This window comes from Thunnus thynnus, chromosome 9 (assembly GCF_963924715.1).
Source record: "Thunnus thynnus chromosome 9, fThuThy2.1, whole genome shotgun sequence".
Classification (NCBI taxonomy): Eukaryota; Metazoa; Chordata; class Actinopteri; order Scombriformes; family Scombridae; genus Thunnus; species Thunnus thynnus.
The window spans coordinates 11369773-11397730 of NC_089525.1; the positions used below are offsets into that span (position 1 = coordinate 11369773).

Genomic DNA, 27958 nt, shown 5'->3' on the forward strand with positions numbered 1-27958 from the left:
TTCGATGGACAGCACACTAACAAAATAAGGCAACTGAAGTCCAAAAACCATGCTGTCTAATATTACGCTCTTCTGCCTGCACAAGGTGGATGCCTACTATTTACAATAACACTCTCTCATTTAACAGAAATTAGAGCTGCACTATCTTGCATCACCTTAGTTGTATATGATTGGTAGAACAAAATGACAATCTAACAACCAATCAGAACTATAGAATATATAAAACAGTCCCGCCTTTTCAGTAAGTGGCTTTTTATACAGCCGCCCCCAAATTCACACTGGGAATTTGAACAGCTATGAAGCTATAATGCCCAACGTGTTTAATCTGGTAGGGCAGGCAGGCATAAGAGTTTGACCACAGGTCTTGTAAAAGCAGTGTTTCCCCTATAACAGTACAGGCCTGGCGGGCCACCAGGCCAACGAGAGCCCCCACCAGGCCAAAAAAATATTTTTTTAAATGCCAAAAATAAAGCCAAATACCCATTCATTCACAAATCAATAGCGTTTGGGAGCCTCTGAGCAGTGCTGTTTAGAAACGTCAGTCAACGTCTGTGTCGTTGCCTGGGAAACTCCAGGTAGCGTAACTTTTAAGGAATAGGGCAATGTGTAAGCGAGTGAGTGGTTAAGAGAACGAGCATCAGAAAAGTGACGGTGAATGCGAGTGGAGCAGAGGAAAAGGTTAGTAGTAAGTTGTCAATCTGGCAGTAAATGTACAGTACAGGCTGCAGTGTCAGTTAATAAATGCTGCAGCTTGTCAAGACCAAGAAAAGTCATGTCTGTTGTTTCCCCAACTGCTGGAAAAGTGAAGGGGGTTAGCTCCAAAGTTAGCAATAAAAGATTAGCCTAACCTGACGACACTAAACAGAGAAAAAAGAACGGAGAAATGTGTGGCTGCTAATCAATTCCGAAAGTAGCATTTTCCAACAAAGACATATGGGATATGCCGATTATCGTAATTAATGTTTGATAAAGTGCCTCCAAAAGAAGCTGCTACAAGCTGACTGTGGCGCCACTGCCGCCGGCTCAACATTTCAATCAGGCTATACCACTTGAGGTAGAGACATGTCCCATCACCCCATGAGTGCAGGTCTGCAATGTCCGCTGAGATGTAGTCAAGAGGTTTTGAATTGAGAATGCCTGAGAGTAAGTCCAAGTACACTGCTTGAGAGGGCAAACACTTGAAAACTATTCCCCACCTTTTTCCGTTCTTCGTCCAACTTTGATGGGATATGGGCCAAAGCAATCAACCCCAGTTGAGTGGAACACAGATTTAAAGGTGCGCAGCATGGCGGGGAGAGGGTCTGCCATTTGGGTGGATGGAATTTGGCACGCCAGCGCTGACACTCTGTACACTTACGTTGTTGTCTATGGACTGCTTCATGGCAATGCAAAACCCAGTATTTCCTGTGCAGTTCTGTGAACATCCTTTCTGGTCCAGGGTGAGGCAGTTTTTGGTTATAATCCTGTATGACCAGTTTGGTGATTGGGTGATGTGGGTCGACAATGATGGGGTGAACCACATCTTCTTCCAGGTCCTCTGCAGCTCTAAGCCGGCCACCTACACGAATCAACTGTGTAGCAAGGTCAAACTCAGGGGAGAGTGAAAGTAGGTGACTAACTGAGGACACTGGTTTGTTGGCTTGTAAATGGGCAAATTCCTGAGGGAACGAGTCCATGCCGTAATAAATCAAGTGAGGTTAGCAGACTGTGTAAGGTCTGGCAGTGGAGAGGCATGGGCCACAGAAGGTGGGTTTTCTGACTCATCTTGCTGCTGGGGGGGGGGGGGGGGGTAAGGAGAGGTGAGTTGGCCCATTAGTCGGGTAGTAAGGCAAGGAAGGTGGGCCCCTGGCTCCACCTATTTGGCCCTGTCAGCTCCTGGAGAGCCTTACCTCTTGTGATGTCATCAGCTGCATTTTCCTCTGATGGCACGTACTGCCAGGTGTCAGGCTCGGGAATGTCCTTTCTTTCTGCAACCCGAGTTCCCACAAACACTTTAAAGCAACAGGAATCTAATAGCAACCAGGTGATTATGGTTGTGGAATCTGTCCACGTGTTGACACTGTTGATGGTGAGGGTTAGTTCAGTCTTCAGGACCTTGGCAAGTTGTGCACCTGTTAGAGCAGCACACAATTCCAACTGTGGAATGGATTGCTGTCTTTTGGATGCCACATGGGACCTTGCTCCCAGGAAGGATACTTCCACCTTGCTTTGACCATTATCTGTGTGCAGATAAGCTGCAGCCCCATAAGCCTGTTCACAGGTGTAACAGAAGATGTAGATGTCTCTGACAGATGCTGTATTGTCTAGCTCTGGGCTGGTGTAGCATCTTGGGAGGCAAATATTCTGAAGGTCCTTCAGTTCACTTTCCCACACTTGCCATGCATTGAGTAAGTCCTCTGGCAGCTTTGGGTCATCCCATTATCTCTTTTTGGTCCACAAATGCTGTACCAGTACTTTGCCTCTGTGGTGAGGGGAACCATATAACCCAGAGGATCGTACTAGCTAGTTAGGATCCTGTAAATAATGCGCACTGTAACGGAGGAGCAGTCTATACAGCAGCATTTGTAGCCCAGTGTGTCAGTCTGGCAGTGGCCCTGCAATCCAAGGGTAGACTCTGGGTGTCCTTATCTTATTTGCCTCTGGCGGTGCTCTCAGCTGTGGCATGTACTTTATCCTGAGCAGTGGTGTTCCATATCTGTCGATGCCATCTATGTTGATCTTCACTGTCTTTTCCTTGAGTAGGTTGATGGCTGCCTGGTCTTGTTGGGGTCTTGTTGCGAGTCTTTAACTCTGATAAGAAAGCACATCCATTTGGCAGAGCTTTTCCACTTGAGCATAAAGTTTGGTGGAAGGGGAGGGTGATGTGAAGAGGCACTGATGTGGAGTGATAGTGTGTTTGAGCCCCTGAAGAGTCCATTCCAAAGGTGTTCTTATGGCTTTGTCTGTACCTTTCTCTGACCTTTCATTAACTTCATGAAGCACAAGTAGGTGCTTCTGGCTGCACATCTTGCAGAGAGCTTTCAGTGTACACTTGGCTGCTTGATGCCCCCTGCCACAATACTAGCATCTGTTGTTGGCCCATATCCATCCTTTCTTTTGTTCTTGGCTCAGCTGCTTAAAGTTAGCACATTGGTTCAAAAAGTGATTATTCTTGTCACAATAAGGGCGATATGTCTTTGATTTCTCCTTCCTGCTGTTACTTGGATGAGGAAGTGTCTCCAGGGCTGGCACTTTAAGTTCCAGCAGTCTCTCCATGCCAAAAAAGACAGAAGCTCCCTGTTGGGTGTCTTTGCGACTATCTCTCCTTTTACCTGAAGACTCCTGCCTCATGTAGCTGGGAAACACACCATCTTCCTGAACCTGCAGTTCATACTCAAGCCATTCTGAAAAATCCAGCAGGGTGGGGATGGAGACACAAGCTCCTCCAGCATACTCACTAGGGACCACATGCAGAATACAAACATGTGGAATGCCTTTATGTCACCACTGCCTATGCTTGGACCATCCTTTAGCTGAGCAATACAATGGAGAGCTAACTGATGAGCTTATCTGGAATTACTATATGAATCTGCTACCAGCATTTCCTCTTCAAATTTAAGATGGTCCTTGATAATTTGAAATTTAAACCGCTCAGTTGCATCTTCAGGCAGGAGGTTCTCCAATGAGATCCTTAGCTGAGCAGACTCTCTTGGATCTGGGGAGGTCAGATGAGGGATAGTGGGAGTTGGCCTCCTATAAGTTCTCTCCTGTGGGAATGAATTGAGGGGGTGTGTCCTTTCTATTCTGGATGGCGAGTGGTGGAAGGATGTATTGGGATCACCGTGCATCCCCGATTGGTCAGATATGTGCCGCTTGTGGGCACAAACTGGGGATTGTGTATGTCTGTCTCTTTTGTAAGCTCCAGGTGGGGAGACGTCTCTCAGTGTAAAGGAGGCACTGTCTAGTTGCTTCTGCTGCTGATCAGGCCACCTGCATGATGACTCTGGAGTGCAGTGTGAGGAGCCTTTTAATTCCAGCCTGAGTTGCTGTTACCCCCTCCTAATCTCTGCATTCTTCTCTCTCATCTCCCAATATGCTGAAAGCATATCAGGGGGCTGGCTGGCCCTATTGCCAGAGCCTTGTCTGCTCTCCCATCTGTCTTTGACCATGCACCCATGATTAGAGGCTTGGCTTACTGGTGAAGTTGATCTGGATGAACCCGATGCACCGGCAGAATCCTTATCATCTTCCTCTTGGTTTGGATGACTTGGTTGTGATGACTGCCTCTGAGACCTTGGTCCACTGAGTGCCTACACTCCCAAACTGTAGGGTCTGCTTGCTCATGTTGTGACATTGCTTTAGGACCAATGAAAGTAAGCTCAAAGATACTATCTGTGCTGATGCAGAGGGCTGAACCACTACAGGGCACCTGATTAGAACTGGCACAGTCACTGTTTCCTGGTTGAGGGGTTAACTTGCTTATTTCAACTTGAACTGCTCCTTTATCGTTGCTACATTTGAAGGTGTGTATGGAAAGTTGGGTATATGTGTGGTTCTGAAACAAATACAAATAAAATATACAGAGTATGAAACAACAGTGCATAATAATATGCCTATGCACATGTGCATAACCGAAAATACATTCTTATGTGGTCCACTTCTACATAGCATTAAACAAAGAAATGCCTTCAAAACTGTAACAAACTCTATGATTCAAAGCAATTAAGATCGTAAAAACAAAATACTTTGTTGTTCACACAATGGACAGCACACCAACAAAATAAGGCAATTCAACTCAAGCTCAACTCAAGCTCAATGCTAATATTACTGTCTTCTGCCTGCACGAGTTGGATACCTAACTCTCTCTCAATTAACAGAAAATAGAGCTGAGATATCTAGCATCACCTTAGTTGTACATGATTGGTAGAACAAAACGACATTCCAACAACAACCAATCAGAACTATAGAACATAAAACAGTCCTGCCTTCTCGTTAAGCGGCCTTTTTTTTTTTTTTTTTTAACAATAACCATGTAGATTTAGTTGCCAAAATTTAATCCAATCTTAACCATTGAAGTGGCATATTGGAAAATGGTCATATGAATTTTTTTTTTTGATGGTCATATACAGACATACTGACAAACAATGTTAGAAAATGCTATTTTGTGAACATTTTCAATTACACAAAAAAACACACACATACACACACACACACACACACACATATATATATATATATATATATATATATAAAACTTGTAAAAGTGCTGTGTACATTAATGAAGTCAGCCAACATCTCAGATGCACACCAATATAGCACTGGCTAATAATGATTAGCTTCTTTTTTTGGCCAAAGCCTCCTCTGAGCTTTTATATGAAGTTCATGGTGTTTATCCAACTGCTTCTGTGTGTTTTTGGTCCTGCATCACTAGATTTTCGCCTTCCCCTTTCGCCTTCTTCTGGTTCTATGTTTATCCCGTCTGTTTCTTTCTCAGTCTTTTTCTTTCTCTAGATGGAAGGGCAGTGGAGAGGGGAGAGAAAGAGAGCAAGAGCGAGTCTTCCAACCCCATAAGACTGGACTCCATCAGCCATGCAGCGTCAGAGATGGAACCACAAGCATCGGTAACCACACTCACAAATGCTTATGTCAGATGTTATAAAGTGCTCATGTGAGCCTTATGAAGGACCCCTGTGTGCCATCTCTAATAAAGGGCCCTCTTATCCCCACGGCGACTCACAGAGTGGTCTGGCCAGGGGCTCGATCCTAAAAATAAAGAAACATACATATGCATTTTAGGAATTGGTATATTTGTGTCATAGAGAATTCATGCACACTCACTGATGCTACACCAAGGATTTATTTAGAAGAAAAAATTAAATGAAAGAAAAAAAGAGAGGGTACTTCATGGGTTCTGATTAAAGCGATTCATTACAGTTTTACAGTTTGACAGCAGCACTAAAATAGGCAGTCTACTGACCCTTTTTTTTCAGACGGCATTGGGATGAGGTTGGGAACATGTTGGTCAGCAATGCTGTTTACAGAACTGCCAAGCACATAAATTCATCTTCACTCCCTGTGAGTTGACATATTGTCAAAATAGTAGCACTTAATCAGAGCGATTTCCCCAAGGAACAAAATGTACAGAGCAAACAGAAACACCCGTGCTCAGTTCGTACCTCCCACGACTCACACCAGAGAATTTATGTCCCAAGCTTTTCTGGCACATGAAACGAAGAGGCTGTACATGAAGCCAGCCAGACAACACACTTATCCAGCCCTGTACCAGTTGACGTGAATGGGAAATGTGGTGGTTTTTACGTGTTTTTTTTTTTTTAATTTGACTATTCTTCCTACTTACTACTACTACTACTACCTACTTAAAGCAGCTATAATCAATATTTAATGATAACTATGGATCACATGATTTCTTGTATTTAAAAGAGAATGCTTGTTGTGACATAATCAGTTATCACCTGACTTTGCAGGTCCTCTCAGTTCTATGAAACTTTATAGGGTCTTTTAGCTCATTGTTTTGGTTTTATGGCCCACAACTTTATTGTTTTGGTTCACTTTCAACAGTATTACCAACATAGCGACTTTGTTGCTAGATATAGTGACTTTTCAGACCCCTTTAGTGACTTTTTATAAATCAAAAAAGTGGCTAGCAACATATCTAGCGACTTTTTGGACAGACCTTAATTCCTGTCCTTGAAGGGAGTCACCAGTATTTCTCACTGAATGAGCACTAATGTGGCTCTCTCAATTGACTGTTCAGTTGGTGGGACAGAGCAGCTGTAAATGTGCGTACTTCGTGACCAATCATTGATTGTTTTTATTCTCAATGATTTAATTTTACTATCTAAGTCTGACTTTGTTTTGTCAAAATAGACAGAGTTAACAATAGTGAATTTATTCCATTGCATAATCATCTCTCTATTCATGATACTTCGGTTAGAGTTGATACAACAGCCAGCATAATTATTATTATTAGAGATAGATTTAGATGCACATTGAGGATCTGCTTGAAAAGCTAGTTACAGTCAGTTTAGTTTAGCTTAATATTCTTATATTTTTACAAATCTTGTATGCAATTATGTCATCTTTTATATGCAGATTAGCACATGACGCCAAACTGAAAATAGTTGGCAACACTGCTTCCACAGCTCTCATTAGCGTTGTTTTTAGCTGCATCAGGCAGCTGAACAAAGTTAGCAACTAGCTGGTGATCATAGTGAAGCATTTAGCAGGTAAAGAGCCATATATTTCCCTGAGTTGGTAGAGACAAATAACAGAGCAAGAGGAGAGTGAGAAACATGAATCTAAGTGAATGCTAATGCTGCTCTGTGTCTGCTGGATGTGTAAATAGAGAATTGTTTGCTACCACATTTGCCATATCAACTTCAGAGGTGTTGTCTGTGTTGTGTTTAACATTATAGGTTGTTTCTGCTGTCTCTAAATGCCCTAAGTGCCGTAAGTTATTGTAGCTTTACCCAAAGAAAGAAAACTGTATGGCTATCTTTTTATTTACTCTCTGTGCAGCATGCTCTGTGTTGACCGCTGAAATTAGCCCAGTTTAGGTCAATTTAGATAGTAGCTACAGTCCACTCGGGTTGGGAATTCAATGTACACTTAGCCATGAATTGATGGATGAAATAAATAAACTATACTTTGTTAATTCTGGTAAAAGTCTATATAGATTTCCATCTACTTTCAATTGCATCCACCTAAAGTAGGGTGACCATATTTTCAAACCCCCAAACTAGGACCCTTAAGTGTACCGCGCATTCATGCACGCGCACATGTATGCGCTTGTGCTATGCACATGCACCATAGGCATTTTCATCAGGATGGGGGACAATTGTTTTAGCGCTTAGCACACCTAGCGAGTGCACCCTTCAACACCATGGACAGCGCCTCAGCAGTTGAAAAATTATGTTTTGTTGCCCAAAATCCACCAAAGTATTTGTCAGTATGCACAAGCACAGGCTGCCGCCTAAATGGCCAAATGTGACACATTCTCTGCCAGCTTTTTTTTAAAGTCCATGTAAAGCAATAATAAATATGTGTTCTGAGTTTGACACACCACACAAAAATGTGTAATTGATCACCTCTCTGAATTTGAATGATTAAAAAAGTCACCAAGTATATAAAATTGGGTTTCAAAATTGTGTAAAAATAGGCAGTATTCTCTATTCTGAAATGCTGGGGATGGGTCCGCTGAAGGTGCTGAAAGCACAGCCCAACTGAACAGCCCCTGAGTTAACAACACTCAGACCAAACTCTTTTTTAAAAATATACAATTTAAAATAGGCATGTTTGTAGGTGTAAGGCAAGCGACATGGATGATATTTTGAAAATAAAGTAACTGTAGGAGCCAGTGTTTAATTTTTCACATATTTTGTAGGTAAATGTGGAATTGTTTCAGTAAAAATATAACTTAAAGGACTAGATGACAAGTGATCCATCACCAATCATCTTTATGTTAAATTGTTGGTTTTTTCAATGGAATTCTGTGCACTTAACATTACTCACTCCTTTGCTGAAATGTCTTTGGCGGCTTCATTGTGGCTGTCACCCTTGGAGCAAAAGCCTCTCAAGCCATGCTTTTTGGTGAAGTGCTGCTCGGCAAATGCTCTCCCTCTGGCCGGGGACCTCCCAGCCGCACAGCCGGTGCTGAAGCCGCAGCCGTGGGCGGCAGCCGGTGTTGGTGGCAGCTGGTGTCGGCCACTGCCAGTGCCATGTCCGTTGACTCTACCCGTCCTCCCAGCTGAACAGCCGGGGATGAAGCTGAAGCCACTGGCGGCTCCACCCATCAACGGATGCTTCAGCTGGGTTTAAAATAAATCCTTAAGCGCTAACGTTGACTGAAAATGACCCCATTCACCAGTAACAGCGGATTATCTGAAGTGAATCCCAGTTTTCTCCATTGAAAGTTTCAAAAACTGTAAAAATACTAACTATGAGTATATGTGCTCTAGTGTTTATATAGTCTGGGGGTGGGGGGCATGCTAGTCACCCCTCTACATCATAGAGCCACCATTTCAGGCCTGTCCAAAAAATCCTCAACATAGAAATGGTGAAATCGCTCTAACTCCACAATTCAGTACTACATAGTTCACAGTCTTTTCACATGTTTTCAGCAATTATTTTCTAACATGTATAATGTGTTTCGGAAGAAATCTCTGATTTTCCTTTCACAGAGTTTAAACAAAACAAGGTACAAATCTCTTTGTGGCCTATAAATAACTTTATAGGCAACATACAAATATCTTTCACTTACATCTTCACGACACTATGCCATGAGTTGGTTTCAAGTTTACAAAGATTAAAACATCAAAACATCACTGCACCGAGAAAGACCATTTAAAGAAAGTTAGGGTACTTTACATTTTGCAGTCTTTCTTCTTAGAGTTTCCTCTCTGGAGCTCTCAGGGAAACCACCGCTTATGTTTGGCCATCTTAATATGATCTTTTATATCAGCATTTCCACCTTGCGTGACCGAAAATATACTCTTGCAAGTGTGTGCAGAACGCAGCATTTTTGTTGCCAGGTACTTTACGAAGGAAAGAGTAAGCCTCCTGGGTCTCTTTAGAAAAGACCAACTCTCTCTACAGCATGATAGCTAACCGTTAGCATAGTGACAAGTTCTGTCAGAAAGAGCCGCAAGTGTCATAGGCTAGCAACAGCCTTGACAACAACACATTGATTGATTGACACACATACAGATAAATCAGTGTTGAATTCAGATGCGTGGTGCACTGTTAATGTTTTTATATTGGGTTAGGTAATAATTAGTAGGACAGAACATAAACGTCTATGTAAGCTCAGAAAACAAGTATAATATTATGATTCTTATTTTAATTGTGGTGAAAACTGGGAAAATTTGGTAGTGAATATTGAAAATTGGGATATTTTAGTGTTTAACAGATATTTGTCAGGACTTGGGACACCCAGCTTGAAACCAGGACAATTCCGGGCAAACCAGGACATCTGGTCACTGTAACCTAAGGCAAGGCAGAGGAGGAAAAAAAGCATATTTTGAAAGAAACTGTTCTCAACTACCATGCATTTGTCAGAATTATGTTTGGTACAGCTTGTAAAAACACTTTTTAAGAAAAACTAGTAACGCTAAGCTAATTTCGACAAAGTATTAAACCTTCAAGTGTGGAGATGGGGTATTTCCTTACCTATAAGAAGACCTTTTACTGGATTCCACAGACTTCCACACACTGGACTAAGCTGAGGTGTGCTCACCATACCTAAGAAATGCCTGCAGAGACAGAAAGGCAAACAGGAATGACTGAACTGTCCACTTTAAGTCACTCTCTGATATACAGACTACCTTTTTCTCCTTCTTTGCCTTATAATCTTCCTCTCTCCCCTCCAAGGCTCTCCATCCTTTTCTCCCTCCATTTCTCCTGTCACTCTCCGTCTCTCATCTATGATGATGCTGGTGGAGGAGCAATTGGAATGTGTGCATGTGCCTGTAATGCGTGCATGTGTTCACGCAAGTGTGTGTTTGTAATGGGTGTTGGGGTGGAGGGGGGGGTAGGGGTCAGGCTGTTGGGCCTCTGCTCCGCGGATGTCATAATTAGGAACTGGAATTCTGGGAATTCCTGGGAAGGTTGGACGGTCCTAGAAGGCTTTTCATCTGCTGCAGCGGCCCAGCCCCCTCTCAGCCGCTGGCCTTACGGAAAAATACAACATGTTCCAACACACACCATCACAGCAATCAATTACCCCTAACTCTAGAGCACACATCGTAAACAACAAATATCCCAAAACATCCTACAATTGTAACCTCATGGCACTGAGGTTCACAAGCATCTGTGACATGTTGGTTTGATCTGGACCCAACCACTGATTCATGAGCTGGCTAATTAACCTCAACTATTCTAAATATATCATGCTTTATTTATAGCACTATCAGAAGATAGTTCCTTCCTTTTTTTACAAACAAAAAAATGCTAAATGCGTGTGTTGCTTCTCAACAGTACAATGAAATACATTATTCTTTATAGACAGGTAGTTTTATATAAGACCATTATATTACCTCCATACCATAACAGTCCAAGTCTCTGTTTTCTGTAAACACAGGCGCCAGTATAGAAACAATGCTCTCCAATCAAGCCATGTCAAACAACACTTTTCTAATGAGCTACCTAACAGGGTTATTATTGCTCACCAGCGCATCACCTTTAGGGGTCCAACATATGTCTGAGGGGCACTGGCAGACAGACACAGACATATATAAAAGGCTGCCTACTTCAGCTTGAGGATGTGACAGTTTATGTACCAGTGACTCCTAACAAGCTCATGAAACCAAGTTGACAAGTTGATGAAATGGAAATTAAATATTGTTACTTTGAGGGTTTGACACTAAAAGACAGGAGTGAGAAATCTTTTTTTTTTTTTTTTTTTTAGCTATTTTCAGCAACTGGTTCACAATTTGAATGGGATTTTGGATGAAAGCTTAACACAGTGTTGGTGGTTAACACAAGTTAAACTCAATTTCTTGCATCATTCTGAGGTGAAATAGTCCATCAAACATCCAATTTGCAAACAGCCTCTATGCAGTAGTAATTATGCTCTTTTCACAATACTTCTATTTCTGGAAAGACTTTCCAATTTACAAAATTTCCAGTTGTATTTTTTTTAATTGCAGGAATCCTAGTATAGTATTAGCAACTAACTGTACTCCAAATGAAATCAAATCTGGTGTGTTTGCACTGGCAGAACTGCATGAATGTGACCAAAAATAAGTGTTACATTTGGCCACAATTGCAGTTTGTTCAGGCTGACCATCCAAACCTGTATTTGGTCAACAGTGCCATGTTGTGTTGTGTGTGTTTTTTTTTTACATTCAGTCCTTTGAGCCTTGTGTTTTCAGCTCAATCAAGTTATAGTTGATTACTTCTTACTTTGAGGAACTTAAGAGTTGTGTCTGCTCCCAGCTTTACTCATGAGGTTTACCTTTTTGTGTGGATGCCTGGATTCACACAGAGTAGCCTACACCTCACTGTGCTGTGTGTGACAGAAATTTGAGAGCACAGCCAAATTCAATATAGTTTGCCAACCTTTGCGATGGTGGAGGCATGCAACCTATTAGTTTTTCACAGGTTGGCCTAACATTAGCTTTTATTGGCTGTGTTTAGCCCAGAGTTACTTTGTGAAGATAATCGCATAATAAACACATTAAATACCGTAAGCAGATTTTCAGCATTAATACAAAACCAATATTCATAAACTCAAGCTTCGGCCAATGAACCGTGGGGGAGCTAACTTCTGGGACCACAACATGAAATTGCAGCTGGACTTCTGCAATATATGGATTCAAGATGGAGCAGAGGTGTGTGTTTGTCTGTGAGTGTGTGTGTGTTTAAGTGAGGCAGTCAGTCACTTGTTTCTGTCATGGTAGGAGGGCTGCCAGGAGAAGTGGTGTACTCACTTGGACAGGTGAAACGGGTGGAGCCGAAGTACCACACAGTCCAAAAATGCTTCAGAAGCTATATTCAGTCGGAATGAGCTCACCTCGAAGACATATACATTACACAGTGAGTTTATTCATTTATTTTCCATATTACCAGCGAGTGAATAAATTAATGCATAAATGGATAAATGAGGCTGCCATATGCCCTCTCAAACACATCTACACACCAGAGCCCACATTTTGGTCTTACAGTGGACAGAGGTATTGTCCCACCGCAAGAATACTGTGAGCCAGCTTGTCTTCTAACACAGTCTAATGAGGCAGGAACAAATGACTATCCACTCTAACACTCTTTCTCTACGTGCACTTCTCTGAATATTGTCAATTATCCCCCATGTCTTGGCTGACCTGACTCTGAATGTGGGTCACAGGCTACACAATCACCTGGTAATTACCAGAGAGTAAACAAGCCAAGCCAGGGGAGAAGTTTTAATGATTGTCAGGCTGCCACAAAGGACCCTTCATCTCTAATGAGGGGTAAGTGTGTCGCACAATTGTTGGACCTGACCATCATGATAAATATAGCATCCCTGGATTCAATATTATGGGATCAAGGAAAATTTGGGGGATCGTGTGTGATCAAATAGAAGTGTAACCCAGAAACGCTCCCTTTGCCTCAATGATGTTGTCTCAACTGACCTTACATAATAAGCCCTTTGCCCAGTTCTTGAATCAGATGATTAATTGCTCACCGGTCTTTTCAGCAGCTATGACACTATGTGCCACCCACGGAGTCCGCTCTGGCCTCATGTCTCACTCTCATTAAATGGGGCCTTTGTGTCCCAGCTGCTCTCTTTTGTCCCAGCATGCCCACCTATCAGAGGGGTCGACCCCTGTGTCTCTAGCCATGATGACATCACCTCTGCCCTCATCCAGGCTGTAGCAGCCAAGGTGAGGGCTCTCATGGGCAGCTACGGCCCATCTCTTTCCCCTTATCACTCAATCACTCCTTTGTGCTGGCGAGGCCTGCGGGCTTATATGGACAGTAATGAGACGGAGCACTTTGTAATCTGCCTGCCAGCGCTGTAGCAATATAACCCATACAGAGCAAACTCTATAATAGCACATTGTTTGAGGCGAATTAAGTGAGGGTCTGAGATATGGTGCTTTCACACCGGTTGGAATCAGAGCCCAGAGTTGGCCTGCTGAGCTGGGCCAGTAAAACCTCTCTTTTCACGAGTCAGGTGAGTTAACAGACCAAAGAGTGCATTAATGGGAGAGAGAGAGAAAGATTTTGCAGCTCCATGCTACAAGATTGCATGTTTTTCAACTCCTTTGACTCATAAAACTCTCTTGGATATGGCCAAAAAATGCACTGTCATCCTGCAAAAACAAGAATGTTTTTCTTAGGTGCAGCTTCCAAGAAGCCCGCATTTGGAAGATACAAGGTTTTCACCTAACAGCATTATGCACACACACACACACACACACACACACACACAGGCACACACATGCACACATATACACAAACACACACACAGGCACACAGATGCACAGAGTCATAAACTGAACCAAATTTAGAAACTAAGATATCATCTTCAGGTTCCTCGAAGACTTTGGTATTTGATATTTCACGACTTCTCACAGCCCAACACTGCTCCCTTCTCATGCTCTTTCTCCTCAGAGGGGTTTTATTAGTTATGTTTACAATGCGAGACTTAACTCTCAGTTTTGAGTTACTGCTCAGTTTTTTTCTTTTAAGACAGTTTACATTATATTTTCGTGCCCATATCCAGCATCAGTCTGAAACAGTCACCTTTTTCAAAATAACATTACTACAAAGAATAAACATCTGGCATGCTTGAGCAGAAGTATGCAAATTAAATGGAGGCCACATGTCATCACACAGCTCCTGTGGCAGATGGCTAGGTTCACTGCATAAAAGTCAACTCAGTGTAACACTGGCAGATTTTTTTTTAAAGGAATAGTTCAACATTTTCAGAAAATATGCTCATTTGCTTTCTTGCTGGCAGTTATAGAAGAGGATCGATACTCTCATGTCTGTACGGTAAATATAAAGCTATAACCAGCAGTTGAATAGCTTGGCCTAGCACCAAGACTGGAAACAGAGGGATAGTCCCACACAGAACAGTCTTTTTAGTAGGAGATTTTTGTGTTACTGTGCCTCCACTGCATCTCAGCCCAGAAACACTGTCTGTGGATACACAAAGAGGAAGCTCAGTACTAAAAAGATATTAAATACCAACTTGATTTGATTATCTCAGACTGATGAAGCCTTGTATTCACTTCAGATCAACTCTGGAATACAAAGTCATAGAATAGACACCAGAATAATTTTTGCATTGCATGTTATCCCCCATCTCTTCCATTGGAAGCATGTTAGGAAGGTATCCCTTAATGGTCAGTGAGAACAGGAGGAATGATTACATCAAACAAAAAATATTTCAATGTACATATGGGTATGTGGATACAGACTTCATAAAAATTTGAACTGTTTTCCAATTTCCAATCATTGTGCTAAGCTATACACTACCCGGCCCCTGCAGCTGTCACTTCATATAACAGACAGATTTGAGAGTGGTATCGATCTAATTCTCTGCAAGAAAGCAAATTTTCCAGAAATGTTGAACTATTCCTTTAAGGCTCTTAACCTTGAAGGCTCTTAACCTTGCATTGATTACTCATCTCTTTCTGACATGGAGGCAAAATTCCAAATCATTATATGGCCACACACCTTCATTGCAGCTGTGCTTTCTTCAAATGCCAGAGCAGATTCATGACAAATTATGCACAGGAATTACACAAGAGTGTTCAGACTGAGGTCACATTTCCAAGTGTAATGTATGTAAGAAATTAAGCAAAGATTTGACATCACATATGAGGGTAAAAGAATCAGATTGGGGCTCTTTTCACCTCCACTGTGAACCATTTGTTTACAATTTATCACAACAATGCAGTGTGTGAGTGTGAATGAAGAAGATACTAAAGGTTTTTGAGTGAAGCCTCTGCGGGGTCACTCAAGAGTTATTGTCCGGCTGCTTTCCACTACTGAGCCTGAACTGTTAGCCGAATTACACCCACATGCTTCCCGTAAAGTACTATAAGAAGTCTGTAAACTGCTAACATTAATTGCTGTTACAGAAGCCTCCTTCCCAGTGAAGCGACCCCCCCATACACACACACACACACACACACACACACACACACCCCAGCCTGGCCTCTCTGTTGTGGTTTCATTGGTTGATCACTTGCCAGGGCCCCAGGGGCCCCAACTCAGAACACATGTCTGCTTTCTGTATGTTTACAGTACAGCAGTCAAAGTGAATGAACATTACTGCTGTCAAAGCATACTTGTCTATTTTCTGGACATTATCACCCAAGGAGACGATGCATTTATGCAATATAAACATGAAATAGATTCTTAATACCACTGACACGACACAGATTTTGACAGCTTTACATTGTGTTCACATATTTAAGTGACTGTCGTGGATGCAGTCAAGTTGTAAATGGAACATAAGGTCTTCATATGAAGAGCTGAATGTATTAAACTCAACTTTTAAGCCAATATGGATGAGAAATCATTAAAGCTCTCAGAAAATGGAAATATGAACATCTGTAATCTGCTGATGACAATCTTGTAATACGATCAAAAGCTCCAGAATAGCTAGTAAATGGAAGCTGAGGTGAGTTTGTTTTGTCAGATAAATATATTTCCAATATACTGTATATGTTTGTGCAGTAATTGACCAAAAAATGTAGAAATGACACTGGAAACACACAATTCAGTTGACATTTCCTAAATACATTTTACACACTCACAATAAAATGAACAGGAATGCCTTCCATGTAGACGCTGTAGGCCATATATGTGCTTTTTCTGATGTTATGAGGATGTGAGTCCAACTTGTACGTGAACTAAAGCCACTGTGGGTCAACTTTGAGAGACTGACTCGACCGCTGAACCGCTGCCTGCTCGCTCATTGCAAGCTGCTCTGGAAAACGTGAATCTAAATAGTATTTTAAACCTCGTGAATGAAGTTTTAAATCATGATGTTCATTCATTTGGTTACTCTTAGAAACCGCTGAATGTTCTTGCTCTCAGTGCCAATGCTTGCTGTTTTGTGTTGCAATCAAGCAGTAGGCTACATACGCATTACCAGCCTCTTCAATCTGCGTACAAATAGCACAACCTTACACTTTCCAATTGTGTGCAGTGCATACCCCAAAGTCCAATTTTGTGTGCAGGTGATATGCCAAACCCATGGATAGGGTGCCACTGCTCAGCCCTGCAGCCAATTTTTCCCAGTGGTCACTCACGGTATTGCAGCAAAAAAATCCCCCTGTGTCCCAAAAAGCATTTTCCCCATAGACCATTGTAAAAGACACGTCTGTCAAACTGTTGACAGGACACCTCAAACTGCAAACAAAGTCAATTATGAATTTTTCATCACAATGTAAAGTCTATGGGCTGAGCGAGAACTTGGAGATGGGGCCAGCAGGGGAAACACCACTGTGCATTTCAGTGGGCCGTACAACACGGAAGCAAACCGCATACTAGAAACTTTTTTTGCCATATGCGCTAGCCGAGCAGTTCTTATAGGACTGAATGGGCGCCATTTTTGGTCCATCCATGGTCAAACCTTCCTAGGGAAGTGACATCAATATAATGCAACTTTCTGTTATTTTATAAGGTGATTTTTGGCTTATTAGGAGGAGGCGGGTTGGCTAGATAATAAGTTGGCAAAAAGTTGCAAAAGTAGCAGGAGAGTGCTTTTTGAGACCACCAACTGGGCATCCTCAACATCATGTCGGGCATTTTAACCGGAGATTTTTAGCAGGACAGGACATTTTTACTACACTTTACTGTTTTAACCCAAACCATGATCTTTCCCTAACCCTAACCAAGTGGTTTTTGTGCCTAAACCTAACCAACTGTGTTAAATGACACGCGAAAAGATTAGAAATGCTGCGTTAAAGTGGCGTATCACCTGCACGCAACATTGCACATTGGCGTAGTGTGTAAAGTTGTGTACACAGATTGTGAGACCAGGTTGGCGTTATACTCGAACATATTGTTTTCCGCCACTGTTCAGCCATTCACTTCAATTTTCCTAAGGTAAATGCATTTAAAGGAACACTTTGCCTGATGGTAGCCAGTAATAAACAGTTCTAAGTTTGGGGTCACATCCATATTTCCTGGCCTTGACTCAATTTATATGTTGCAAACAAGTGAAATTGGCTGTAAAGCATAAGAGTTCATTCTTGACCTTGAAAACAAAAGGTTGACCAAAAAAAAAGAAAGAACTCAACTCAAGGCCCACTTACTGACTAGTCTTCTACAGTGGATGGGGATTACCTCGTTGTCATGGAGACAGCTAAAATAAGTTATAAGATACTTAAGATAACTCACTGAGCTTTCTCTACTGGCTTAAGAAGACAGTGAGATGTGATTCAAAGCTCTAGAAAAAGCTAGTAGTGGACCTTGAAGTTTTTTTGTTTGTTTTGTTTTGGTTTTTTGTTTTGGTTTGTTTTTTTTGCCAAAAAAAGCTAACTGAAGTTTAGCACAGAAAGAAAATTCATCTTTTAGTTTTGATTTGCAGTAAACTCAGTAATGGCTGTTAAATTTGTTTAAAAAGAAAATAAGTAGATAATTCATGTCTCTAAATGACTACCATACTTAAACACATCCAGGTTGCTGCCTTTGGTTAGATGACCTTTTTTCCCCGTATGACTTGAATGCAGCATCAGTAGGCAGCGGTGACACACATTATTAGGCCTACAAGCCTGTGGTCCACTGCAGCACACTGATTGGGCCAAATCGAGGGTGTGTTCACAGCGTGGGTAGTTTTTAACAGACGTGAATTGAGCAGGAGATTCCACTTTGTGGTATAGGCTCAAGTGGAAACGCACCAACCCCATCTCCTGACGCGTGCCACGGTGCGCTACACCCTCCTGTGTGAGCCTGCTGCAAATCCAGTGGACTTTGAAAATATTACTGCATCCAATTTCCGCTCTGTGCTCGTCAACTTTAAACCAATTTGTGGCGCATAGACTGGGACAACTTTTTTTATTATTTTTTTTATTGAGGAGTTGAACAAAGTCTATAATGATGCCATAAATGTAAACTACACCACACAGATATCACTCCAAAACTAAATGTAAACATTAAATTAAATAGAGACAGAAGGCAAAAGTAGGACAAGACACTGTAAATTTATGGCAGAATAATTCTACCACATCCACCATAAGAATATAATGAGAATAAATGTTGAGGTTTTCTACGCTGCACCATCTCCTGGCCAAAATACCTCCCATTTCTCAACTGTGGCGACTCCTCTAAAAATCCATCCCACTGACTAAAAACCTCAATTAAAACGATAGATACTGCAGTCTCAAGATAATAATTATCTATATTTAGAGCTATAAGTGATCGTCATTTTGGTTAGGTTAGAGCGGGAGTCCAATTCCTGCTCTAGGCTAATTTCATTGATGGTCTAAATATAGCCTGGGTTTTAAAGTTTTTCCAGCAAACAGAGCCAGAGCTTCCCATGAAAAGGGATTTTATGAACATAAATGAAATGTTATGATAAACAGATTTCAAAGTCACAGATCTATGAAATTCGGCCGGCCACAATCAGATGCCTGTTTGTCTGTCTCTTCCCCTGTCTGTCTGCACACACGACCACCAATCGTTTCCCCATGTTCGTTTACGGGGCGCCTGAGCAGTGGCGTATTTGTCTCAGTCTGGGGTTTTGTGGGCTCCCCACCCCCCACCCCACCTCATCACACCCACACACACACTCAACTACCGCCTACATCCATATCATTCTGCCATGATATGCCTGTTTCAAACCTGAGAATTTACACAGTAAACCACCAGTGATTTTGGGAGTTTGCATGTCTTCTTTTTGTCTCCCTGAGTCTCCTCCAGGTGCTCCCACAATCCAAAGACATGCAGGTAAAGTGGAAGCTCTACATGGTCTTTAGTTGATGTGAATTTGTTTGCCTACATATGTTAGCCCTATGACTGCCTGGAGGTCTAGACATTTGATACAGTTGAGTTTATTATACTGTAGGTGATGTTGGTCTAGTGCTGTAATTAAAGAAAGGGAGGAACAATTAGTATCAGTGGGCCCCCTAGAGGCTTGGGATCCAAGTGCAGTTGCCCACCTTCACCCTGACAGTCACTTTCTGCTGTAGGTGCTATCGCCTGCCCACCAAGCATGATGAGACGTGCCGGCTCACATCGCACCACTTGCTCCTATAGAGGCCTTTACCTGCGAGTAATAACACCATTAGGTCACTGGAAACATTTGGAAGACAGAGACTTTATGTTCCTTCTGCAGTCTCAGTCGGCTCACAGTTATTCCACATGGCATCCTCAAGTGTTGCTCTTGAAAAAGATTCCTCTAATGTCTCCAAATGTGCATCCCTGCCAATGTTGGTCCTCTATTCTTAGATCACTCTCTGTAGTAGTGGTTAACAGACCTCATTGTCACAGAGTAAACTGGGCAATGTGTAGCAGACCTCTTCATAGTCACTTCCCTCACAGAAAATCTGATAAAGGGGTTATTACAGCATGATAATATAATCTCAAAATAAAGTTCTGATATCATGTTGTTTGCATGTTATTATTATTAGAAAACTGATTGCGAGATAGTACTGTATACTTCCATTTCATGAGGGTTTCTATCACTGCAGACTTTTCACCTACTTTCTGTGAAATCTTTCCTAGAAGTCATGAGTGCAGACATCTTGGAAGCTGTAGTTAATTTAATTACTACCTTGCATTAATGACTTAGTAGGTTGTAGACCCACAAGCTAAGCCTATTTTATGTAGAGTAGTTGGACTTCATATGCTTCAATTTTCTCCAGTTTGTTGGCAAGCTTTGTATTTCTTGATCCTCCTACTGCTCTCATACATAGCCCTGTTGCCTAAATGAGGGCTCCAGTTTAATGGCAAAAACATACTTGCTGTTGACTTTTCATTGCTATAACTGCAACAACAAGCAGAAACTGTGAGTTATTTTGCAATATATGCAAGTCCTAAAAGCTACTGAAAGGTTATTACAATGCCTTTGTGGGTTATTGGGGGTCCCCACTGGTTATATTGGTCATTAAATGTTTGACTTTAGTTTGTGCAACACTGCTTGATCATCATAGAGCTGTCACAGTCAACTTACTCATGAATATTTCTTTATAGCTCCAGTTTTATGGCAAAAATGGGACTTTCATTGGACACTCCCCTAAAACCTTGGACGTGGATGTCTGCGTCTCTGATTGGTTGTGAAGCCCGACCGACAACACCTGCTTAACTCCTTCATCCAAATTGTCACCCGGGGCTCCGAGAAATATAGGCAGCATCCCCTTCAGCTCATGCATTCAGTCGCACAGCTGCCCCATAAGACACCAAGCTGCAGCTGCGCTGATCACTGATCCAAGGTGAACCCTCACACACACACACACACACACACACACACACACTTACACACACACACACTCTCTCACTGCGGGATCTTTGCTGGGAATCGAAGCGCACTGTCGGAGACGCAATGCTGGTTAAACTGGCCGTGGCGCTGCTGCTTTTGTCAGTGTTGGAGCAAGTAGTGGGATCGGATAATATTGATATTCATGACAGCCCGCCGGAGAAGCCTGCCAGCCAGAAAGGACGCCTCTCCCTGCAGAATACAGGTAAGAAATAAGTGTCAATACATAAGAATGTGGGGATTCTTGGTTGGCGCAACTGCTCGCACATCTACGTGGGGTTTGCTCGGACACGTGTTTCTGTGGCTGCAAATTAAACCATGCAGGAGACACGTCCGGTTGATTTGAGCAATCCGCTGTTTTTAACTTAAACGCAGACGCTACGATGCATACCAGTTACCAGTTTTCGATTACTCAGAAAGACGATATCTTGTAAATACTCTCAAACAGAAATTCAATATGTTAGTAAACTATTAATAGAATGGCACAAGGTAATAGGTAATGTATACGGCAGCGCATCTAGGTGTGCGTGAGAGCTTGTGTGTGCGCGCGTTATAGGTAACAGTTTAAGTGGTTTTCTTGGGGGGGAAATCAGGGTTTTGCATGTCTCGTGTAGACTGTCTCTTCAAATGAATGTTGGGTGATGTATTCAAGCAGGTTAGTGGAGCAGGAAAGGTTGTAGTAGTGTGGTGGATGGTCAGCGCTGGAGGCATGCTGGAGTTAATTTATTGAGCCAGTCCTTTGGGGGGAAATGTTGCTTAAATACCATTTAAAAAAAGACAAGTGTGATTTGCCTAATTAACAAAAAGCACTAATACTACGCTGGACTGCTGCTTTTTTTTCCACGAGACTTGTTGGTTACATTGGTTGCTCTTTCATTACACACAACACGACTTGCGACCCACCGTGTGAACCTGCGTCCAAACATTTGAGCATAATTGTTTTCTTGACTCCACTCTGAAAAAAAGGGAAAAACTCCAATGCAGGTTTCACAGCATAGACCCTGGTAACACCACTGTGTAATTCAATGCACGTTGCGGCCAAGCTCGTACGATCCAAGCACATTCCCGTGATGCCAAAACAAGCACTGCTGACAGCGGCTCACTTTTCCTGCGCACTAAAGTTTAACTCAGTGCCTACAAACCCCGCAGCAGCTCATCCCCTTCCCCTTACTACTGCTGCCTCCCCCCACCCCCCCAACAGAGGCTCTTTGTTGACAAGCGTGGTTTCTAATAAATCAGATTTAATCCTTTATTTGTTCTGCTTAAGACAAAGTCACAAGAGCGCTTTCTTTACGCAACTTGTGCGCACTTCCGACTGAGGGAAAATGTTCTCACGCCCATCACTTATCAGCTCCAAGACAAATCACGCGTGTAATTATGTTTTACTTAGGTCAACAGTTAGGGTTTTCATAGCCAAACTGAAACTGAACTACTGCCTACTGGCTCCCAACATAACCTGCAATTTGCTGTATTAATTTATAAATAAAACATTCTCGAGGATGTCACATATGGAAAGCAGCAGTTTGTGTGACATGTTCCATGCTGGTAGTCAGATGTCTCACACTACTAGACAGCTAGAGGTAACTCCTGTCCTCAATTATTAGGCCTATTCCTGTCTTTCATAGCTACAGTAGAAAGAAAAGGGCACTTGAGGGCCAGCCAGTGGTGTGCAGGAGCTGATATTATGTATTCACATGACATACAATTTCCCAAGTTTTTGCCTGCATTGATGCTGTAAGGCGCCCACATGCAGCTAATAATCCACCCTTAATCTTCTGATTTCAGTGTTAGACCACGAATGTCATCATGAGAGACTTGTTGATGCACATTTAGTTGGCAGACAATAGAAACAACTGCATTTGTGTTTCATCCACAAGAAGTCAAGGCTGTATCTGCAATGCACCATCCCATCTCAATGCTAGGCAGTGCGGATGGATTGTGGTGCAGAATGACACAGTAATATCTCTGTCACCAAGTGTTCCTCTGCAGGAACCCCTCAGCTTGGGAAATTAGACTCCCCCCCACCCCCACCCCCACCACCCTGCATCCCTTTCATCATCCCATCCGAAACAGACTCTAGGTCACGAACGCACAAACAACCGCCTGCGTCTGTGGAAATAGTTCTACGCCACATCAGCTTTGTGATTCGTAGCGGCAATCAGTGTGAAAGTGGAGTTGTGCCTTCGAGCCGTATGGTCTTCTTTGCCAAACGCGCCTGTAACAATCTGCTGCTGTCTCTGCTGTGAACAGATGATAAGGTCCCTCCCCTAACCTGTTCTCTCTTTCCAGCTGAGATCCAGCACTGCCTGGTGAGTGCAGGGGATGTCGGCTGTGGTGTGTTTGAGTGCTTTGAGAATAACTCCTGCGAGATACGAGGGCTACAGGAAATCTGCATGACGTTCCTGCACAACGCTGGCAAATTTGACTCTCAGGTACTAAACTAGTCTGTCTGTCTGTGTGCAAAAATGGTATAACCGGGGGCAACATTCCTTTTCCTTTTCACTGGTTCATTGCTTCACACTCGTCACCCATGAACAGATTTGTTTACTTGTTTTTTTTTTCTCCACATACCTCAAAACATATCAGTTTTTCTAGAGGTGCAATCATACATATCTCGTTTAATAATCTCCTCTCCCCTCTTGGGAAGTTCACTTCCCTCTCAGTGGACTGATGCATGTACAGTTAGGTCCAAGGGGCCATGAGCCAGCTGGCTGAAAGTCCAGTTAGCTCTCTTTTCATACATAGCGGAGGCTGTAGCCCTGCCAAGCCAGGCTGGACTATGTCTATATGGTCACACACTGGGGACTTGCATGTTTAGCATTCTTCATTTAAAACGTATAGTTACACACTCATACAACATATGCTCTAACACAACCACACATACTCTTCACCACTGCTAAAACAGGTGCACAACATCTCTAAAGTACCCAGATTATTATGCGCAAGTAATATAAACATGAGAACGACACATTAACAACAACATGTGGAGCCAAAAGGTTTTCTTTGGCTGATGCATGAGCCCACAAGTTTCAGCGGCATCAACGAGGGACTTTGTTTTGAGAGTTCACTTCACAGGTGTGCATGTGTTTTCTTAACAGGGGAAATCCTTCATCAAAGACGCTCTGAAGTGTATGGCACACGGGCTACGGCACAAGTTCAGCTGTATCAGCAGGAAGTGTGTGTCTATTAAGGAGATGGTGTACCAGCTCCAGAGAGAGTGCTACATCAAACACAACCTGTGCTCGGCTGCGAAGGAGAATGTGGCCGTCATGGTGGAGATGATCCATTTCCAAGATCTCTTTCCTAAAGGGTGAGTGTTTGGTCTGGTCAGCATGTTTTCTCTGAGGGTGTTCCTTCTCTTTTATCCCTCTGATTTGTTTATCTTCTCTGCCAGTTTAAGCGTGTACTGTTCTTCACTGTTCAGTAGTAACACCATCCCATGTACTGCTTTAAATTCCTAGGCATTGATGTGTTGTTTGTCCAAACATTAAATCATTGGCTTCATGCGAGTTATTTGCTTCTCTCTGCTCAGTCCATATGTGGAGCTGGTGAATATCCTCCTGACCTGCGGGGAGGAGGTGAAGGAGGCATTGACACGGAGCGTGCGGCTACAGTGTGAGCAGAACTGGGGGGCTCTGTGTGACAGCCTGAGCCTCTGCTCCTCCCTCACCCCGTCTCCCTCCAGCGCTGCCGTCGAATCCCGCCGCCCCGTGCCCTCCCATCCTGAACCGGATCAACCTCGCCCCCCGCGGCAAGGCGACAAGGACAAACCCGGTAAGGCGGGCTTCAACGCTCACCCACGCAATCGCAGTCAGGGGGCACGCCGCCAGAGCCCAGAGGCCGGAGTGGTGGCTGACCAGGAAGACCCTGAGGCCACTGACATCCGGAGGTGAAAACGCAGGAGATTACCACACCGATGACCCCCATACACCATTTAAAAACCACACTTGCAGACTTATGCACATGTCCACACAATTACACAGCCTCACTTACTTACACACACTTATCCACACACACATACACACACACACACACACACACACACACACATATTTCCAGACAGACTGAGCAGAAGGAAACAAGCCCCGACCTTTCCTGTCCTTATTCCGCCCTCTCCAGTCATTCCAGCAGTCCCACATGGTAAACTTGCAGGGTAATTGTGGTGTAGCTTGTACTGTTATGCCAGACTGTAGGCCACGATTTTTTAAAAACTGAATAATAACTGTTATTATCATGATTATTTCAATTGTTAGGACTATTTTGGCTCTAATATAGCATTTCTCAAATCATACTTACTGTAAGATTTGATTATATTTGTATTATTTATTTTATTCTTTATGCAATGTTGAAATATCAAAATGTACATAGAAATATACTTATCTATATTTATATAAACATGTATAAATATAGTTACAATATGCAATACTGATATACTATATATGAAATAGTATATGGTGTGCTGTCTGTTGTTCTCTTCACAGTATTGCACCCATCACACATCGGTCTGTAGATATGTAACATACACCATTTGTTGTTTCAAAGTGGGAATGTGTATTGTAATTATAGATACTTGATGGTTAAATACAAAATTGTACAGGTTTCAAGTCCAATTCTGGCACATATGAATTGTAGTGCATGATGGCCACGAAAGCCAACAAACGTGTGCGTTCTTAAAGTGAAAATCCACTCTAAAGAGGATGCGAATACAATACTATGAATATGGATAGTAGTTTCAGAATTGTATGTATCAATAAGTCTCTCACAAAGCTAGAAATAAGAGAGCCCAGACGGATCTCTGATGTCATCAAGCACTGCTGTCTATGCAGCAATGAGAGGGAGACTCACAGAGCAGACGCAGTTTTACAGACTCATTTTTTTTTCATAAGTATTAGTGCTACTATGACATGTGTCTCACTTGGATGCAAAAAGTATCACGTCACTCTCATTCATTGTTAATAGAGCTTCAGAAACTGTATCTCAGTGGCATTACAGATTAATGTCATGTTTGTAGCTTCAGGAGACATCGTTGTTCTTGTTCACAGATAAGCATTGAACTGGCAAATGTTATATATATATATACATTCTCTTCGAGTTCCATTGAACTATCAGCCATCAGTGAACTGCAGCAAAGAGAGGACGTTCAGTACATAGCACAGGTTTTGATGCTAACTCCTCTCTAAATGTAAAATCACACACATCAAGGTGCCTAAACTTGTTATTGTCCACAGTGACCGCTTCTCTGTGATTTAAGTGAATGGATGATACTGTGTCACACGGAGATTTTAAGGTTGTTCAAGTGATGTTGAGCTAATTTACAATGATGTTGAGCCACAAACGTCTTAGATATTGCACTTTGGATGATTGTCAGCTTGTGTTGGACTGCTGCAGGTTGAGAGATGAGACCAGGTCACCAGAGCAGTCGTCCTTACTGTACAGGACATTTCATTTTAGAAACCCTGGGTTGTAGCCTGGTCCTTATCAACTACAGCATCAAGTCCTGCATCCCCACTTGCTCCTTAGGACCAGATTGAGCCCCTTCCTTAAAAGAGCCATGTTGCCCTTTTCTAGTGTCCCAGTGGCCAGGAAAGAGGCTTGACAGAGACCCTCCAGATCTCTGGCTCCTCTAAATTAGCCCTTATTCATCTCTGGTCCCTTACCTAGGTCAGGAGAGACATGAAGGCCTGTTATTCTACCAGTTTGAGCCGCAGGCAACGCAGCGAGGACCCAGGAACTGGGTTAAGTCCACACACGGGGGCTCTGGCGCTGTTATTCTAAATGTTATATTTACCGAGGCCACCAGAGAATTCCTCTGGGCCACAGCCAAGAGCCAGCAACACAGAGAGGCAGAGGAGTGTAGCAAGACGGAGAGAGACAGGCTCAACTTTTCTTTTTTATGTGATGATTCACCCTGTCTTTCCTTCTCCTAGTACTCTTCTTCTCTTCCTCCTTTAGGTCACAGACACAGGCTTTTGACCATTTCAGGCCAGTCACATGCTTTCGTTGTGGAAGTGAAGTCTGTGAGCACATCACACCACATGCTGGGATGCACTTAGTGCAAAAAAAAAAAAGGTTAAATAAATAAATAAATAAAACATACTCAGATTTTATGGCTCCTTTTAGGGTTTTTCACTTTTGTTCCTGATGTACTTACAGTAAGGTAATGTTTTTTCCTCCGAGTCATTTAGAGACTATTATAAGCTCCAAGGGTTGGAATAATCAGTGAGGCTTTTCTTGCTTTTCTTTTTTTTTTTTTTTTTTATTCTGTTGTGGAAGTTGGGATTCCTGTGACATCCCGGCACGAGACATAAGCTAATCCTATTGAGAATGTACTGTATGTGTGTAAAGTGACAATCTGTTCAGCTCTCTGTCATTATGTTTGATATGGCTTTTTGTAATAATGTAGTGGCTTGAATGGCTTTTCTTTATGTGTTCAGAGGAAAATAAACTAACCACATTTTCCTGTATTGTTAGTGCTCCATCACCACATTACGTGTTTTCCTCTGTTAAGCACAAGGACTCACTGTTGAAAATACAGAACATGGTCTAGAGGTTTGTAACTCACCTGTAAGACATTGGGCATACGATCCTATGAATATCTTTGGACTCATGAAGTCAGATGTATCTTGTTATCATTAAAATATTTTTGTCTGTATTTTGTACATCTTGTGTCTTTTTATCTAGTTTTATTTTTATTGGAGTGGTTTAAATTCATGTTATGAACACAATGAACAGACGATCTGCAGAATTCATACAAGAGGACAAAAATATCAGTGGAAAAAGAAAATTCAAGTTCAGGTTAGCAGAGAAGGCCTCGACGTCTCAGGTGTACACACAGGTTAAAAGACACCCTATTCTCGTTTGACTCGCCGCCTCCTCTCTGACGGTGAAATACGGGCTGTGTTTAAAGTTTCAAGGACTGGAAATATCCTCCCTATTGAAAGGCCTAAACATTTACGTCAGCGGCTCTGGATTGTATGCAATTCTTGGGGTGGGTTCAGGGTGTCAGTTTTTATGAGTTGTCCCAACAGTGTACATTGC

At 42.5% G+C, this 27958-nt stretch overlaps 1 protein-coding gene across 3 annotated transcripts; it reads left to right on the plus strand.

Annotated features, from left to right (window-relative positions):
• Positions 1 to 20648: 20648 nt before the first annotated feature.
• On the plus strand, positions 20649 to 27572 carry stc2a (stanniocalcin 2a). Of its 3 annotated transcripts, XM_067598830.1 has the most exons (5): positions 20656 to 21125; positions 23210 to 23352; positions 24019 to 24230; positions 24453 to 24809; positions 26873 to 27572. In XM_067598830.1, exons 1-5 carry the CDS (start codon positions 20987 to 20989, stop codon positions 27000 to 27002), a joined length of 981 nt encoding a protein of 326 aa, XP_067454931.1. In that variant the 5' UTR covers positions 20656 to 20986; the 3' UTR covers positions 27003 to 27572. The 3 variants fall into 3 exon arrangements, with proteins under 3 accessions (XP_067454933.1, XP_067454931.1, XP_067454932.1); XM_067598832.1 differs by lacking the exon at positions 23210 to 23352 and having other exon boundaries at positions 20649 to 21125; XM_067598831.1 differs by having other exon boundaries at positions 20659 to 21125; positions 24453 to 27572.
• The last annotated feature ends 386 nt before the right edge of the window (positions 27573 to 27958 follow it).